The 18,918-nt window shown below is 45.6% G+C and overlaps 1 protein-coding gene across 8 annotated transcripts in view; it reads right to left on the reverse strand.

Moving 5' to 3' along the window:
* Positions 1-18,918, reverse strand: part of DIS3L2 (DIS3 like 3'-5' exoribonuclease 2) — a 385,604-nt gene that overhangs the window by 315,360 nt on the left and 51,326 nt on the right. For 7 of the 8 annotated variants that reach the window (XM_070070055.1, XM_070070058.1, XM_070070061.1 and 4 more), the window contains 2 exons: positions 13,719-13,772; positions 7,302-7,403 (listed from right to left, as the gene is read on the reverse strand). In XM_070070055.1, the coding sequence (XP_069926156.1) occupies positions 7,302-7,403; positions 13,719-13,772 (156 nt within the window). Of the gene's footprint in view, positions 1-354; positions 483-7,301; positions 7,404-13,718; positions 13,773-18,918 lie in introns of those variants that run through there. The other variant, XM_070070063.1, reaches the window with a different exon arrangement.

Below are 18,918 nucleotides of genomic sequence, written 5' to 3' on the forward strand. Positions count from 1 at the left end.
TTTATGGATTGGGCATGCATGTCTTCCACATTTTTGGCAAGTTTATCACTAAGTATTCCATGTGCATTCTCCTATTGTAAACAGGCCCACTGCTTTATTACTAGTGTGAAGAGCTACAATTGTCCTTTACATGTCCACCTTCAACCCTGCAACATCGCCAAACTCACTTTTGATTTCTACTAGCTTTTTTTTTGGTAGATTCCACAGGAGTTTCTACATAGAAATCATTTAGAGAATAAGGCAATATGACTTCCTTTTTCTAGTATAGATGAGTTTTTTCCCTCCTGATATTTTGTACTGGCTAGAATTTCCAGAATAATGTTGAATAAAAGGAATGAGAAGGGACATTCTTACCTTATTCCTAACACTGAAGAAAAGCATTCAGTCTCTCATCATTAGGGATGATGTTAGTTCTAAGTATTTCCTAAATGTTCTTTATTGGGTTGAGAAACTGAACTTCTATTCCTAGTTTGCTGTAAGTTTTCATCACAAATGGCTGTGTAGTTTTGTCCAATGCATTTTCTGCATCAACTGAAATGACATTTGCATTATTTGTTTTACATGCAGAGAGAGAGAGAGAGAGAGAGAGAGAGAGAGAGAAATGGACAGAGAACTCCCATTTGCTGCTTTACTTTCCAAATGCTCTCAACAGCCAGTGCTAGGCCTTGTCAAAGGTGCGAGTCAGGATCTCAATCCAGGTTTCCCATGTGGGTGGTAGGAACCCAATTACTTGCACCAGTACCACTGCCTTCCAGTGCCTGTTTCAGCAGGAAGCTGGAATCAGAGCTGGAGCTACAGATCATACCAGGCAATCCAATTTGGGATGCAGAGGTCGTAACCAGTATCTCAACCACTAGGCCAAATGCTCATCCATGAAATGATGTTTGATGGGAATCTGTTATTACATTTAGTCTGCTAATATGGTAAATTACATTGATTGTTTTTCAAATATTAAACTAAGCTGGCGTTTCTGGGATAAATTTCAATTACTCATATTATCTTTTTTATAGGTTTCTGATTCTATGGGAAAAATTTTGTTAAAGAATTTTTGGGGGCTGGCACTGTGGCATAGCAGGTAAAGCTACCATCTGCCTGTACCACTGGCATCCAACGAGAGCACCAGTTCAAGTCCTGGCTGCTCCACTTCTAATCCAGCTCCCTGCTGGTGTGCCTGTGAAGGCAGCAGAGTACGGCCTAAGTGTTTGGGGCCCTGCCACCCACGTGGAAGACCCAGAAAAAGTTCCTGGCTCTTGGCTTTGGTCTGGCCCAACCCTGACAATTGTGGCCATTTGAGAAGTGAACCAGTAGATGGAAGAGATTCTCTCTCTCTCTCTTTCTGTAGTTGAGCCTTTAAAATAAATAAAATTAATCTTTAAAAAAAAAAACAACATTAATTTCACCTCTGTGGTAAGCATTTCTCTGTAGCTTTTTCCCTTAACAATGTTTTTTCCTGATTTTGCAATTAAGACAATGCTGGCCTCACATAACGAGATGGAAAAGGCTTTTCCTCTTGCATTTTCCCTAAATGTTTATGTAAAACCAAGATTATTTCTTCCTTAAATATTTAGAATTCACCAGCAAGTTAAACAGCCTAGGTCTCCATATTTTCTCATTTCTCTACTAATATGCCTAAAAAGAATTTAACACTTAACACAGGGGCTGGTGCTGTGGCACAGTGGGTTAACGCCCTGGCCTGAAGTGCTGGCATCCCATATGGGCGCCAGGTTCGAGACCCGGCTGCTCGACTTCCCATCCATCTGCTGTGGCCTGGGAAAGCAGTGGAGGATGGCCCAAGTTCTTGGGCCCCTGCACCCACGTGGGAGACCCAGAGGAAGGTCCTAGCTCCTGGCTTTGGATCGGCAGTTGCAGCTGTTGCGGCCAATTGGAGAGTGAACCATCGGATGGAAGACCTCTCTCCTCTCTCTCTGTAACTCTGACGCTCAAATAAATAAATAAATCTTAAAAAATAAAAGAAAAGAAAACTTAACACAGCCAAGCACAACTAATAATTTTTATACCAAAATATGCTCTACTACTTTCCATTTTAATTAACAATACCATATTCATCCTTTTTTGCTTAAACCAAAATCTTAACAGTTATCACCCATTCATCTCTTTGACTCATCCTAGTCTTCTAACTCTCTTCAGTTCCTATCAGTTCTATTTTCAGAATATATTTGCTGGGGGCCGGCGCTGTGGCACAGTGGGTTAACACCCTGGCCTGCAGCGCCGGCATCCCACATGGGCACCAGTTTTAGTCCTGGCTGCTCTACTTCCAATCCAGCTCTCTGCTATGGCCTGGGAAAGCAGTAGAAGATGGCCCAAGTCCTTGGGCCCCTGCACCCGCGTAGAGACCTGGAAGAAGCTCCAAGCTCCTGACTTCAGATCTGCACAGCTCTGGCCATTGCGGCCAACTAGGGAATGAACCATTGGATGGAAGACCCCTCTCTCTCTCTCTTTCTCTCTTTTTCTCTCTCTTTCTCTCTCTCTCTCTCTCTGCCTCTCTTCTCTGTGTAACTCTTTCAAATAAATAAGAATATATTTACTGTCATGACTTTTTATAAAGCCTCCTAACTGGCCACTCCAATATACAATTGTCCCCACTACAGTCTGTTCTCCTAAAGCGGCTAGAGAGATTTCTGACGAAACACATACATTTATATATTAACTATAAAACAGAAAAACAACAGGCTGCATCTAAAGCCTAAATGCATTGACTGTGGGAGTGCTAATCTATCTCTACAAATTCTCTCTTCCTTCCTTCCTTACTTCCTTCCTTCCCTCCCTCCCTCCCTCCCTCCTTCCCCCTCTCTCTCTCTCTCTTTCTTTCTTATTTGAAAGTCAGAGTTACAGTCTAGAGAGAAAGAAAGAGCAATCTTTCTTTCATCTACTGGTTCACTCCCCAGATGGCCTCAATGGCCAAGGCTGGGGCAAGGCCACAGCCAGGAGCCAGGAGCTTTATCCAGGTCTCCCATGTAGGTGGCAAGGGCCCAAGTATTTGGGCCATCTTCTACTTCTCAGGCCATTAGCAGGGAGCTGGATTGGAAGTGGAGCAGCTGGGTCACAAATCAGTGCTCATATTGGATGCTGGTTTTGCAGATGGCAGCCTCACCCACTATGCCACAACACCAGACCCTCTAAAAATTCTTAACTACCTAACTAGGTCCAGTGACACAGAAATTCATAAAATTGGACCTCTAGGGGAAAATTCAACTTTGTTGCATTGAGTATTAAAGGAAGTACAGGTTTTTACCCAGGAATCAAAGGTACCAAGGCAGAAGTAAGAATACCCAGGCATGGGGCCAGCACCGTGGCTCACTAGGCTAATCCTCCACCTTGCGGCGCCGGCACACGGGGTTCTAGTCCTGCTTGGGGCGCCGGATTCTGTCCCAGTTGCCCCTCTTCCAGGCCAGCTCTCTGCTATGGCCAGGGAGTGCAGTGGAGGATGGCCCAAGTACTTGGGCCCTGCACCCCATGGGAGACCAGGAGAAGCACCTGGCTCCTGCCATCGGATCAGTGCGGTGCGCCGGCCACAGCGGCCATTGGAGGGTGAACCAACGGCAAAGGAAGACCTTTCTCTCTGTCTCTCTCTCTCACTGTCCACTCTGTCAAAAAGAAAAATTAAAAAAAAAAAGAATACCCAAGCGTTCTAGATCTGGACAATAACAAACACCTTCACCCTAAGACAACAAGTATCAAAGCTTGGTCCACAACAAATCCCACCCATCTTCTTAGGCCTCTTGCCCAAAGCAAGGGCACTTCTTGGATTACACTAAGACAGACGTGCCAGTCTTACTACAAAAGGGGTGGGAACACAAGAAATAGTGCAACAGATTGATTCGTTTGGTTACTTGGCCATCTCCCGCGTACAGCCGAGTGCAGTAAGGACACAGGCAATCTGGTCTTGCTCTTTTAAGCAATCCCATCCACTTCTGCAGAGATACACGGGTACGCACGGTACGCTCTCCACTCCTGCCCTCAATCAGCCAACACCTCATTCCCTTTCTGCTCTGCCCTGGACCCACCCAACTTTCTGACCACTCCTCTGCTTCTTCCTCTACACTCTCCTATTTCTTCATTCTCACCCCTTGTCCTTTCTTTGGCTCTTCTTGACTAAAATGCCGACTCTTCACTCCCTCAAATGATCCCTAGGAACTCTCCCTCTGGTTTGACCTGCAGCTAATGCACACCCCTTGTCTGCTTGGACCTGGTGAACACTGTGCTAGATGATGTTTTTGAGAGAACAGGAAGTAACCTAAATCAACCTACATTCCCAGGACCTGGAACCAACCCTGAGCTGTGCTTTCAAAAGCAAAAGGGAGATTATATCCACAACTGGCAGCAACTGGGGTTAGGAGTGGGGAGGTGGGGCTGGACTAGGAAAGTTCATTCATTTTTTTAAATATTAATTAATTAAAAAAAACCCTGCACTTAACTTCACAGCACTCATTACACTTATAACGAAATCTGTGGGGCCGGCCGGCACTGTGGCGCAGCAGGGTTAAGCTGCCGCAGCTGCGACACCAGCACCCCCTGCCTGCTGCTGCAGGCCCCACTGCAGTCCCAGTGCTCTGCTTCTAATCCCATCCCCTGCCAATGCGACTGAGAGGGCAGTGGAGGATGGCCAAGTACCTGCGCCCTGCACCCACATGAGAAAGCTGGATGAAGATCCTGGCTTCAGCCTAGTCCAGCCCCAGCTGTTGTGATCATTTGGGGAGTGAACCAACAGATGGAAAATTTTCTCTTTCTCTCCCTCTCTCTCTAACTCTGCCTTTCAAATAAATAAATAAATCTTTTTTAAAAAAGTCGTATAAGGGTGATGAGTATCTGTCTCTTCCCACCTGCAGCCTGCACTAGACTGTAAGCTCCATAAAGAGAAGAACTATGTTCACCTGATCATGACTAAACTCTGTACCCTACGATTACCTGGCACAGAGCTGTAACTCAATTACTCCAGCCCTATAATTTATGCTCAACAGAGCTCTGAGATGACAAGGAACTCCTCACATCAATCTATCCTGGAAAAGTTAACAACATGCATTTCTTGAGCTCCTGACAGTCTATCTTAGGAACCGCTCTTTGATTTTTACGTGAGTTATCATTTAATCCCCATGATAAACCCATTAGGTAGATACTACGGTTATTCTCACTTTACAAATGAAGCCTTTGAGGCAGAGAGGTCATATAATTTGCCCAACGTTATCCATATGAAGGCAGAGATGAGACTCAAACCCATGTAGCCTGGCTTAAAGCCCACACTGCCAATCACTACACTAAACCATCTCTCACTGAAGGAGACATCAAATTCTTGAGCGCCAATGAACTGAGCCAAATAATACAAACGAAATGAAAACAAATTCAGACCTAGATATACCAATTATCAGTTCCACAAGACAATTCAAAGAAATTGCTACCATAAACCATTCCAATGTCTGGTGCTTACCGTTAAGTTAAAATAAAAATTAAAAACTAATACCAGGGGCCAGCACTGTGGTGCAGCTGATTAAAGCCTCAGCCTGCAGTGCCGCATCCCACATGGGCACTGGTTGGGGTCCAGCTGCCCCACTCCCATCCAGCTCTCTGCTAGTGCACCTGGGAAAACAGTGTAAGACAGCCCAAGTCCTTGGTCCCCCGCACCCACACAGGAGACCCAGAAGAAGGTCCTGGCTCCTGGCTTTAGATCACCCCAGCTCTGGCCCTTGCAGCCATTTGAGGAGTGAACCAGCAGATAAAAAATCTGTCTCTCTCTCTGTCTCTATTTCTCTCTGTAACTCTTGCAAAAAAATTAAATAAATCTTAAAAAAAAAAAAAAAACTAATACCAGAGTTGACATTTGACCCAGTGGTTAAGCCACTCGTTAGGACACCTGTGTTCCACATCAGAGTCCCTGGGGTGCCGTCCCCAGCTGAGCTTCTGATTCCAGTTTCCTGCTAATGTCGAGCCCAGGAGGCAGCAGTGGTAACTCGAGTACTTGGATTCCTGCCACTCACACAGCAGCCACAGCTTCAGCCACCTGGTCACTGCAGGCATTTGGGGAATAAACCAGTATATGGGAGCTCCCTTGCTCTCTCTTTCTCTCTGTGTCTCTTTAAATAAACAAACAAACAAATAAATAAATAAGGCCACATCTTCTTTAATTAATAAGATACAGATAGATACTGAAATCCAGAATATTCTATGTTAAAAACATTTTTCTGCCCAATCACCAAACTAGGTCCAACAGGGCTAGACAGTTACTGGCTGGGTTTGCCAATAGAAGCAGCACATCCGGTTGCCCCTCTTCCAGGCCAGCTCTCTGCTGTGACCAGGGAGTGCAGTGGAGGATGGCCCAAGTCCTTGGGCCCTGCACCCCATGGGAGACCAGGAGAAGTACCTGGCTCCTGCCATTGGATCAGCGCAGTGCACCGGCCGCAGCGCGCTGGCTGCGGTGGCCATTGGAGGGTGAACCAACGGCAAAGGAAGACCTTTCTCTCCGTCTCTCTCTCTCTCACTGTCCACTCTGCCTGTCAAAAAAATAATAAATAAAAAAAGAAGAAGAAGAAGAAGCACAGATGTGTGAAGACTGCCATTGTCCCCATGGCTTTGTCTTTCCAGATCTCCCAGCACAGCACATGGGAAAATAATATCCCCCAAGCTTTTCTTCTACCCAAGAGAATACCAAAAGCCCAACACAAGGCATGTGACAACAGAGAGATGACTGGAGATACAGATGACTCAAATTATTAGATGTCTGTCCAAAAAAAAAAAAAGGCCAGTGCCATGGCTCACTAGGCTAATTCTCGGCCTGCAGCGCTGGCACACTGGGTTCTAGTCCCGGTCGGGGCGCCGGATTCTGTCCTGGTTGCTCTTCTTCCAGTTCAGCTCTCTGCTGTGGCCCAGGAAGGCAGTGGAGGATGGCCCAAGTGCTTGGGCCCTGCACCTTCATGGGAGACTAGGAGGAGGCACCTGGCTCCTGGCTTTGGATCGGCGCAGTGCGCCGGCCATAGCGGCCATTTTGGGGATGAACCAATGGAAGGAAGACCTTTCTCTCCCTCTCTCTGTCTAACTCTGTCAAAAAAAAAAAAAAAAAAAAAAAAAAAAGAAAGAAAGAAAGAAAGAAAAAAAGAAAAAAAAAACAAGATATCTGTCCAACAGATGCCTCTAAGCCCAAACATTCAATGGCCTACTTCCAAGGTAACATCCAGTTTTAACACAGGACCTGAGGGGTCTACAACTCTTGGTTTTTGGTGCCTTAGTGGCATACCAATGAAATGCGAAAGGCCCTAAGAAGTCTATAATGAGATGAGGAAAATGCAGCTCACCTTCCACTGCTCTTCGGGAAGTAGTCTCACCACCACCACGTCTCCATTTAAGGCTCTGTTTCGAGCAACAACCCCATCAATGAAAATGTCTCGGTCACCATCCTGGTTGGAGAAAGACACAAAATAATAGCTTACCAATGTAGCAAGCAAAAATTACTTACTGGATTTAAAATTTTTAGAGCCTATAATCTGTCCACTGACTTAACAGGAACACAGGTACACAACCGTACAAACACCTGAAGGGAAACAAACACACACACACTGCAAGTTAGCAGAATTATAAAAATCGCCAACTAAGCAAAGGCCAGAAACAAATAAATGAAAACCCAGAAAGCAATAACTTGACACTGTATGCATTTATATCTGAAAGGAGAAAGGACTAAGTTATTTGTAGGTTTTCCTTTTTTCTTTTAAATAAACCATGCTGGTACCTTTTAAAAAATATGTTTTTTATGTATCAAGGAATGGTAAAAAAAAAAATACAAAGCACACAAGAAAGCAGAAGAGAAACATCATGATCTCCCACAACACAACCGAGAGCAGGGGCAATAACCAGTTCTAGGATTTGGGTTCTCTACCAAGAAAACAGCAGTCACCCTACCCTTCGGGAAAGTGGCAGAGAGAACAAATTGTGGCTGTTTTCATCGAGAGTGAAGCAGGAGGCAAACAAGCGAAGAGGCATAACATGAGGTTCAAAAAGCATCTTCACTCTCCAGCCACCTCCTGGCGTAGGAGCCGGGCGAACACTGGACCAGGAACCCTAGGTACACATATCTTCATCCTCATCCTCACCCTCACCCTCACGCAGAAATAACTCACTCAGCAGTGTGGCACCCAGGGAACTCCCCAATCGGCTTCTTACTTAAAAGAAGTGCCAGAGTCTTTGCAAGAAGCCAAATCACTTTGCAAAAACACTTAAATGGAGAAGATAGCTAAGGAGAATGCAAGACTTCATAGTCAGTTTCCACGAGAAAATGAAGCATTTCAAAACATTTCACCAGAAAATATGTACCCTCATTCTTTTATTCTTCCAAAACTTTACACTAAGTGCTCTTTTTCAGAGGACATGGAGAGGTAAACTGTTTTTCTTACAGAGATGACAACAAAAGGATCTGAAAATCACCACTCAGGTTTCCCTGAGAGAGACACTTAAAAGACGTAAGATCTAACACTCAACAAGCTGAGGTAGTGATTATGGAATTAAAGTTCAAATTAGCATTCCAAAATCACCAACCCACTCCCCCCAAAAATGGCATTTTTTTCACTCAGCATTTTTTATGGTTTCTAATTACAAACATTTCAAGTTTTTCAGAGCAATTTTTCTTGTTCAACTTCCCCTCTAGCTGTGGGCTGGCAGCCGTGTCCTGCAGAGCCTGCCAAACCTGACACCACCTAGTCCCAAGGAACAGCTACCATGTTAGCCCGAAGAATCACCAAGGTCGATCCTGTGACAAGCTTCCCAGAGAAATGAGGAAGAGACAGCTCAGAAAGAGACGAGGACAACTCAAGTGCGATGCGTCATCCCCCCGCGCTGCTCTCTGCAGTGAGAAGCAATGGGATCTCTGGAATGAGAGACTGGATGCAGGTCATTCTAACCTATTCTCATGTGTCAAACACGAGCAATGAAATGTCTCTTTCACAGCCACCCTTTGGCAGCTCAGGGATTTGAGATGCTAGGACGAATATCGTCCTCTTCCTATCCCAAGAAGGAAAGAAAGTGGGGCTGAGCTGACCCTCAGACAACACAGCAGTCCCCCGCCACTGTCATTTACTCAGCTCCTCCTTGACTCATTAGAAGCCTCCCTCTATTGCTGAATGTCCTATCTGAAAGTTACTAACCTCAGGAACTGCTCAACATTAGGAGGTTGAGTCAGCTCTCTTAACTACTTTTAAGGCCAAGGAGTTCAGTTCTTTATTTGGATGCCAGAAGACTGGATCTATGCATCAAAAAGAATACATTAAAAAGAAAGAAAAATGGATGATGAACACCCCTAGAGAAACTCTAAAGAGACCTGGGAATAATCTAATGAAATACTCACAGCGAGGACAACCCAGTGTGTCACAGTGGCCAGAGCATCCTCCCTCAGTGGAACAGCTCCCTGTGGACCAGGAATAAATTCTACAGCTGTACAGAGGGTGCCTCCCACGACAAGAGGCATTAAAACGTTACCGAGCCTCTTGGACCAATTTAATGCAGAATAGAAACTGTGCTTAAAAAAAAAAAAAAAAAAAACAACCAAGAAACAGATTTTTACATCTGGTCCTTTTCTCCTCATTATTCTACCCACAAAAAAAAGGATAAAAAGGCATCTCAATAGTATCATTTTATCTTAGTCACGTGATTTTATTCTAATTTTTTTTTTTTTTGAGAACTTCGGGAGACAAGCAGTTACACAAAAGTGATTCATTTGTCATTAAAAAAAAAATCTACTTTCTACCAGTAGAAAGTACAATGAACCTAAATTTCCCAAAACAAATTTCTAATTATTCCTGATGGACAGTTCACTATTCTTAGTCTGCTGACTTACATACACACTTTGGCAGAGCTAATGACACTGTATAAATTCACAACCATTTTTAAAATCGAGGAGAGTAAACCTAAATGATCAAATCTGTTTTAGGCTTTCTAAAAACTTAGAAATTTTGAGGCAGTGAAAAACATTAGACAAGATTTAAATCACTCCCACCTTTTAAAAATAAAGAACATCTATTTCCCACTTCAGGAGCTGAGGCCACATCTTTATACGGACTCCTGTCTTTGTTCTCCCAGCTCAACAGAGCACAAGCAACATTCAGGCCCTGGATCCCACATCCCACTTCCTGGTCTGCAGGCGCCATGCTGCCGGTTCACACAGGTTTGCACTCTATGAAGTACCCATACTCAGAAACCCAGACCACTGGTGACTCCGGGGTTTAATCTCTGGGAAACAAATCGCCTCCACTATGGACCCCTTCAGTTACTTTCTATAACACTTCTGAAAACTGAAAATGATCCCAAACCCACAAAACAAGAATGCAAAACTGTTCCAGTGTCTAAAACTAGAGTACCCACAAACACTTGCAATGGGCCTCGAAAGTGGCTCTTCCAGACTGTTCTCAATTCCCTAGAAGGAATTATTTACTATGTTTTTCCTCTCTGAAACAACCTTACTACTCCACCAGTGGCCTGACAAAGGAATAAACAGGCACAGCCAACCCTAATACCACACTGTCTGAAACTTTCTAAGTGGGACACGCTGGGAATACACTTTCAGGCAGAACAACCGTGAGCTACTGCAGCATCGCTAACTTGCTTTGCCTCCTAGAGAGCCAGAAGTAAACCACGGAGATCCTTCATGGAAAATGTAAATCACCACCCTGAACTTGCAGGAACCTAACCAGGCCCCAGGCCCCACATTCTGGAGGACCTCTTGCCTGGCTCTGCTCCAGCCACATCATCCCCATTAGGCAAGGAGTGCTCCTCTGGAGTAAGCAGCCCCAACCCCACTTCCAGGGCTCCCCCTGGACTTGGCAGTTGGCTGAAGGGCAAGTGTTTCTCAGGGGACAGGATGTGTCCACGCAAGGGCCCTCACTGCAACAGAGCCACCCAGATGGGTCAGGGAGCCAGCATGGGGAAGGGAACAGGCCCGGCCAGAGGTACCCCCCCTCCACATAGCCGCATTTCTGTATGGAGCTCCAAGGAAGCTGAGAATTCTACACTTGCACCTAGGTATGGGAGCCATACTTGGCAAGAAATACACTTTGGGGACCGGTGCCAAGGCTCACTTGGCTAATCCTCTGCCTGCGGCGCCAGCACCCTGGGTTCTAGTCCCAGTTGGGGTGCCGGTTCTGCCCCAGTTGCTCCTCTTCCAGTTCAGTTCTCTGCTGTGGCCCGGGAGTGCAGTGGAGGATGGCCCAGGTCCTTGGGCCCTGCACCCGCATGGGAGACCAGGAGGAGGCACCTGGCTCCTGGCTTCAGATCGGTGCAGTACACCGGCCGTTGTAGCCATTTGGGGGGTGAACCAATGGAAGGAAGACCTTTCTCTCTGTGTCTCTCTCTCATTGTCCAACTCTGCCTAATTTAAAAAAAAAAAAAAGAGAGAGAGAGAGAGAGAGAGAAATACACTTTGTCATGGGGGCTGGTGCTGTGGTATAGTGGGTAAAGCCACCACCTGCAGTGCCGGCATCCTATATGGGTGCTGGTTCAAGACCCAGCTGCTCCACTTCCTATTCAGCTCTCTGCTATGGCCTGGGAAAGCAGTAGAAGATGACCTAAACCCTTGGGCCCCTGCACCCATGTGGGAGACCCGGAAGAACCTCCTGGCTCCTGGCCTGGATCAGCGCAGCTCTGGCCAATTGGGGAGTGAACCAGTAGATGGAAGACCTCTCTCCCTGTCTCTGCCTCGCCTTCTCTCTCTGTGTAACTCTAACTTTCAAGTAAAATAAATAAATCTTTTTTTTTTTTTTTTTTTGACAGGCAGAGTGGACAGTGAGAGAGGGAGACAGAGAGAAGGTCTTCCTTTGCCGTTGGTTCACCCTCCAATGGCCGCCGTGCTGCAGCCGGCGCACTGCGCTGATCCAATGGCTGGAGCCAGGTGCTTCTCCTGGTCTCCCATGGGGTGCAGGGCCCAAGCACTTGGGCCATCCTCCACTGCACTCCCTGGCCACCGCAGAGAGCTGGCCTGGAAGAGGGGCAACCGGGACAGAATCCGGCACCCCGACCGGGACTAGAACCCCGTGTGCCGGCACTGCTAGGTGGAGGATTAGCCTAGTGAGCCACGGCGCCGGCCAAATAAATAAATCTTCAAAAAAATATATATATATGCTTTGTCATGAAACACCTTTTACTTAATAGTTGATTAGTTTGACTTATACCTTTTCAGTGTTTGATATTAGGCACTGGTATCTCCTTTGTGCATTTGTCCTAGACCCCACACTTGTTAGGAGCCAACCTAACAGAGGATCAACCGGGGAAATTCAACACTGGGTACTCAGGGAGGACAGAAAGCAAGCAGCACAGTTTTCAGGACGCTGTGGTTTCCTTGTCATTCCAGTTAATGAGAGCGAAACTTGGCATGCCTTAGAGATGAGAGGCTTGGGATCTGCTCAGTTCCCAGGTGCTTCTTGGGACGAACTCCATACTACCTTGAGTGTGGCTGTCATCTTTAAAAATGCCCATTCTTCACACACTAGGATTCCTAACACAATCAAGCTCCTCCAACTGGAATGCCACCAGACAAACAGTCGTTCTTTCTGATGTAAGGAAAACGCTGCTTATGCAAGACTCTCAGAGGTGCTTCATCTGTCCCCAGCACGGCAACTTCCTGAAGGATTTCCATGGGCAATTTTGATGATTCCTACACGCGATGCTATCAGCAAACTGAAATCTAACACCCATGGAAACTGCACTTTCTCCATCTGATGGGACTGCTCCTGCAGCTGCATTATGACCTTAAAGCTGACCCTCAGTGCTACCCTCCAAGCACTGGGCTCAGCATATATACCATGTTCTGTCACAAAGACAAAAGAATAGGACTCAGAGAAAATAATGGGACATGTGATACTTTTTAACTGGCCCAACAGGGTAAGACTTGGATATAAATGTGAATTCTTGACTTCTGGAGGGCAGAGGAAAAAAAGGCTATTGTAACAATAACAGCAGTAATGCCGATGGAGTGCACGACTAAACTTGTCACTTAACATAATGAAATAAGGGTATCCCACTTCTTTACCTCTGAGTAGACATTTGTCTCTATGGTCTCATCCACTGTGAAAAGAAAATGTAGCTATCCTAGTTACGCCTCCTGGAAAGGGACGTCGGGAACTCAAGGACACTGCTCTCCAGCTTTACGTAACTGAGCCTTTCCAGGGACCTGCTAACCATGTGTCAGTGTGAACTCGCTTTAACTGGAGAGAGCCTCTTAAAATGAGTCACGGAAATAAGAGAGTCTGAAGAGCCAATGATAAATAATTCTGCAGCAAGTCCTATCACCTGCATAAAAGTGAGTTGAGAAATGAGGACCAAGAAAACAGCAGTGCACGTTATTCGTGGACAAATGTTCACTTTAGCTCATGTAGTAGATCGAAAGTAGATAGCATATTTGTTTAAGAAAGATTAACTTAAATCAGTGGAAAAAACCATAAATGCTTTTAAGCCATAAACCAAGGGCATCCAATTACACGAACTGGCGGGTCGTCCGCCTGGGTCCAGCTGCTCTCTGCAGCCGTCCCTCTCATCTGGCAGTCGATGGTAAGACTGGCAGGAGGGGTTGTGAACCAAAAGCAAATTTTCTTTATTGACGTTTGAAACAAATCCTTGCTCACCCTCAGTTTTGTTTTACTACTCCGCTTTTTAGCTAGAATATATGATTTCAGTTTCAGAGCTCATCTAAAAAATTAACCGTGACATTAGGTTTATTATAAAGTTACTGAACTTACCGGGGAAGGAATGAAGGCTTCATGAAACTTCTTTGGATTAATTCTCAATATACCCTTTAAAACAAAAAGTAATATCTGTGACAATCTAGCAATATATATTTATGATTTTTCCATACGTATGTTATTCTCCAATAAGTTTTTTAATTAGACAGTTTGATCTAGAAAATAAGCTAGATGCCTAAGAATTATTCATTCAATGCATGAAACATGATTATGTTGATGTCTGTAATCCAGGGTTCCATCAAAAACTGACAGCTCAGACTGGCACTTTACAGTGAACAGGCAGAGGTAAGACAACAGATTTGCACATAAGCAGCAAAATGCCACCTCATGGGATTTTAGATGCCCCTCTATGCTTGTCTTCAAACGTAAACTTTGATTTTAAGAACAAGGTTACCCAGGGATTACACACGCTCATTACATAATAGCCTTTTTTACTCTTTCCAGTTCCAATTCCTTTCTATGACTGTTTCTGTAACAATTTTCAAAGTGATACAAGTTGATTTCCAACACAGATACTTAGTCTCAAAGGACTGGATGCATATGTTTTACTCTGGCTCCTCCGCAGAGCCCAATGAGTAAATTCTAAAGTCCATAACCAGCTCTTAACACAAACGGGAATCCTGGCTCCAACAGCCAGGCCACCCAGTCTGCCTTCAACTTCGTATTATTCCACTGCCAAATCAGAGTCTGCTTCTACTTATGCACAGGGTGCAGGTGGGGGTAGTCTTCAATAGCAGGTCAGTATTTCAGGCCTGTGCAGGAAGCTGTAACCCTCCCCAAGTTCCAGCTGCACTCCCGAGCCTCTGGAGCACACGGATGGAAGCAGTTATTTTTTTCTAACAGCCAGACTCAAAGAATACCTTAAGAAAGTATTTTAAATAACATTCTCCTCCTAAAATGTTCAAATACAAAGATACATAACAAACAAAATAGGTGAGAGCATACAATCAAGCCAAAAATTGTTTCTTCCTTTCACTGGTATTCCATGTTTAGATTTCAAAATGTCCACGCCACAGTATACAACTTCACTTACAACCCAAATAGACTACTGCAATGACCATTCAGTCCTAATTCAACAGTTACTTACCCAATGCTGACTATGTTCAAGATCCTAAGACAGACAATGTGGGAGAAAGAATGACAACTACGCCTGGCCCTTGTTTTAAAGGAAACCATGAAAAAGGCCTCAGTGAGGGTAGAGCTTACTTTCACCTGGAGTAAAGGGCTCCGGGGTGGTACCTGACCTTGGCCTCGACAAAGAGCAAACTTCGCAAAAAGTCAGAAGGGAAGGAGAGAAGATGGCACTGTGCTAGCAAATGTGGGTAAGAGGGCACACATTCCCCATCTGACCATAACTCTGTTTTTTAAATAACATTTTAAAAAAAAGACTGGCTGGCAGGTTCGTGTTCAGTGCTGGGGACACAATGGACAGTGATAATAGCCAGTGTCTACCTGCACAGAGCTCACAGCCTAGTGAGGGGAAGAGACTCCAAACAAAGGAGACTAAATTCACTGCAATTCAACCTTAACAATTTCACTTTGATTCCAAGAACTATTCTGGCCTAGGCGTTTGTTCGTATGTGTGTTTGTATGTATTTAAATTTGAAAGGCAGAGAGAGAGACAGAGCACCCACCCACCAGCCTATTCCTCAAGTGCCTCCAACAGCAAAGTTTTGAGCCAGGAACTGAATCCAGATCTCCCACACGGGTGGCAGGAACCCAGCCACCTGAGCCATTACCACTGCCTCCCAGGGTCCACATCAGCAGGAAGCAAGCTGGAGTCAGGAGCCAGAGCCAAGAATCAAGCCAAGGAACTCCTGATGCGGAACACAGTCAAGAGTGTGGTCTTACTATGGTCTAACTATGAGGCCAAATGCCCCAACCTCCCTTCTTTTAAAATCCCTATTCTTTTTTCATCCCTGATAGCTCGGTGTGAGGTCAGCACACAAAGAAGCAAGCGCATGAGAATGACCCCTGCTTTGGAAGTGCCTTTAATTACACAGCACTCAGGGAGGCCAGGGGTGGACTCAGGGGAAGGAGGAGGTTGCGGAATGCTGCATCTAGGCTGTACTTCAAAGAAAAGATACTAGCAGGACCTTAAAGATTTTATTCTCAATTCTCTATTTCAGGCTTTCTGCTACATAAAAGTGCATAGGGAGGGAAAGAAGTCTTGTGCTAGAACAGCATTTGTCAATTTGACGGGCACGTAGCTCTCAAGAACTAGAGCCCAGGAGCAGAGCCCTTGAGATAGTGCAGATCACATAAAGGGAAACTCTAGCGGAGCCCGCAGCAGACCAGAGCCGTGCGTGCAGCCTGACAGAGCCTGCTCCCACTACAGCCTCGAAGAAACGGTCTGTTAACCAAGAGATGTCCAGCAGATGCTCTGACTCACTCCAGACAGAAGCCTGAGACTCATTTACATCTTTCTAGAACCATCACAAAACCTGACCTAATTCCCCATCTCCCATGCTCTTCCTCAAACCTTCCCTGGGCCTGGAATTGATCCGTGAGGCTCCTAAACCCCCACACCCCACCCCACCTCCGCCCCTCTCTGACTGTTCCTGCACCTCCTGGCTCCTCTGAAGCCTGGCTGTCCTTGATGTGGTCACTTCCCTTGAGTACTCTCAAAGGGATCTATTTCCTCTCTCATACACAAGCTCAGGAGTCAGTGGGAGACTGTCTTCTTGCTTCTCCTACTGTGGCTTAAAACATTTTTTTCCTCATTCTCCTTCAAAAACCCCAGATCCTCAGAAGTTCACATCAGTAACACGTGCTGTACTCCTTGGTGCTGTCATCTTCAAATGCTCTGGTCATGGCTCTAAGTCACTAATATTCTGACTTGCAGCTCACTGCCTCACTTCCACCCCCACTCCCATAAACATTCTGGGATCTCAGATCTTCATCAATAACCATGCCACCCTAGCCTGCTTTTCTAACTACCTTTTCCTCCAGTCACTCTCCCACGTCCTCAGCCTGCCATCACCACAAATTACACAACCTCCCAAAAAGAAAAATCGAGTATCATGCCTTCTGATACAGCCTCCACCCTTCCAGGTCACTTACAGCCCAAACCCCAATTCACCAACTTTTTTATTTCACTAAGACCTCCAATCCACAGTGTAGACCACACTTCCACTATCCAGTGTCCTCTCTGTAGTCACCCACCTCACTGACCATCTGGTTGCAAGTATACCATCATCTCTTGTCCTGGCAAACTTTGGCCTTGGATTCCCTTTCTCTTATTCTCAACAAGCAAAACACCCCCTCTCAACTGACTCCAACTATGTACCTTCTCTGTGCCTACACACAAGGATCCAAACAGCATTGTATTTGTCTTGGTATTTGTTATATATTTGCCTTGGGTATTTTGTTATAGACACACACACACACAAACGCATGTACAAATAATATACTTGGCAATTACAAGCATGTCTTATTTGGCTGAAAATGTTAAAGAATGCTTAAAACTGCAGAATTTCACATAAAAATGTGCATTTTCAAGTTTTCTTGAAAAGTCATTAAGACCTAACAAGGGAGGACAGCTAGCCCCACCACGGGTAGCAACCACACGAGCTGAGTGACAGGCTCCCTGACAGTACCAGAAGCAACCAGAACTACGCAGATGAACTGTGGGCCACACACTGCCTCAAGAGCTGGATATCTGTGCACTGATTCGGCTCTCATGGCAACCTATCAGGCAGACGTCACCGTCCGCTCCTTCCCAGAGGAGGACACTGAGGCACTCAGAGGTTAAGCAGGCTGTCCACTTTCACATGGGCAGGCTGGCTCCAGAGTGCATGCTCTGAACTACTGCGGTCTGCTTCTGTCTGCAGCGTCATCAGGGTTCTTCACGTGTGGATACCATCTGCCTTAGCTGTCCCCCCAATCAGCACCACATCCCAACCCTCAATCTCCCTGTCTTGGCTAATGGCAACATCATCTACACAGCTGCTCAACTCAAAGCCTCAGGTGGCATCCTGGACTCCTTCCCTGGTTCCCCTTCCCTAACTAATCTGACCTTAGTCACGTCAATCCCAGCACTACACCCATCTGTTTCTCTCCTCCTGCACAGCCACCACTCTCGTGCAGCACCGCTTCTTTTCTTGCCTGGTTTACTCTGACAGCTTCCTATATGGTCTCCCAGTTGCCGTCCTGGTCTGTTCACTTCACAATAGCCAGAGAGATGTTTTTTAAAGCATGGAACAGAAAGCTTCCTCCCCCTGCTTAATACCTTTCAGTGACCTTCCACCATTTTTTGAATAAAATTCAACTCTCCAACACAGCCTACAGACCTTACCTGACTTGGCTGCTATCTCTCAAATCTATCCCCGTATTATAATTCCTTTGCTCACTTTTGTTTCAACAGGCTTCCTTTTTGTTCCTCAAAAATACCAAGCCTTGGGGCAGGTGTTGGTACAACAGGTTAAACCACTGCTTATCAAAGTGCCTGGAATCAAGTCCCATCTCCACTTCCGATCCAGTTTCTTGCTAATGTACACTCCAGGAGATGGCAGATGACGATGGTCCACGTACTTGGGGCCCTGCCACCCATGTGGGAAACTTGAATGGAGTTTCTGGCCCTGGCTTCAGTCCACCCCAGTCCCATTTGTCTGTCTGATGGCTGTCAACTTGTCTGCCATCAAATAAACTTAACAACAACACACCAAGCCCTCTGCCTGCAGTTCTTGCACTAGCTGGGTCTCTGCTCAGATTCTTTTCCCAATTCTTCAAACGGCTGACTCGTGTACTCCCTCCCTTTAGATCACAATTCAGAGATAACTGCCTCACAGGGCCTTCCCCTAACTGCCTCCTGGGAAGTGGCTCCCTCTCATTATTCTCTTTCTCACCCATTACGAATGCTCACTCTACAGCTTCTTTCTCTAGTCGTTTCCCCTACCTCCCCAGTGACTTGCCGTCTTGCTCATGGTATATGCTTGGCACTTACCAGTCTGTCAAGAAGTATTTGTTGAATTAGTTAACTAATTAATACCTACAGAATTGAAGTTCTCCCTGACCCTTGGTGTTAGTATTACGAATAGCATCTCTTCCCTTCTAAGTGAATGAGCGCTTGATTGGACTGTCAGCTCCACTCACACGCAATATTCTCTAGCTGACTTCATCCTTAATAGAGAGGTCCTAGAAATCAGCCCATCCTGCCCTCTCTTCCTGAACTAGGATTTCCTTAAAGGCAGTAACA

The sequence above is a fragment of the Oryctolagus cuniculus genome, chromosome 3, assembly GCF_964237555.1.
Source record: "Oryctolagus cuniculus chromosome 3, mOryCun1.1, whole genome shotgun sequence".
NCBI classification, from domain to species: Eukaryota; Metazoa; Chordata; class Mammalia; order Lagomorpha; family Leporidae; genus Oryctolagus; species Oryctolagus cuniculus.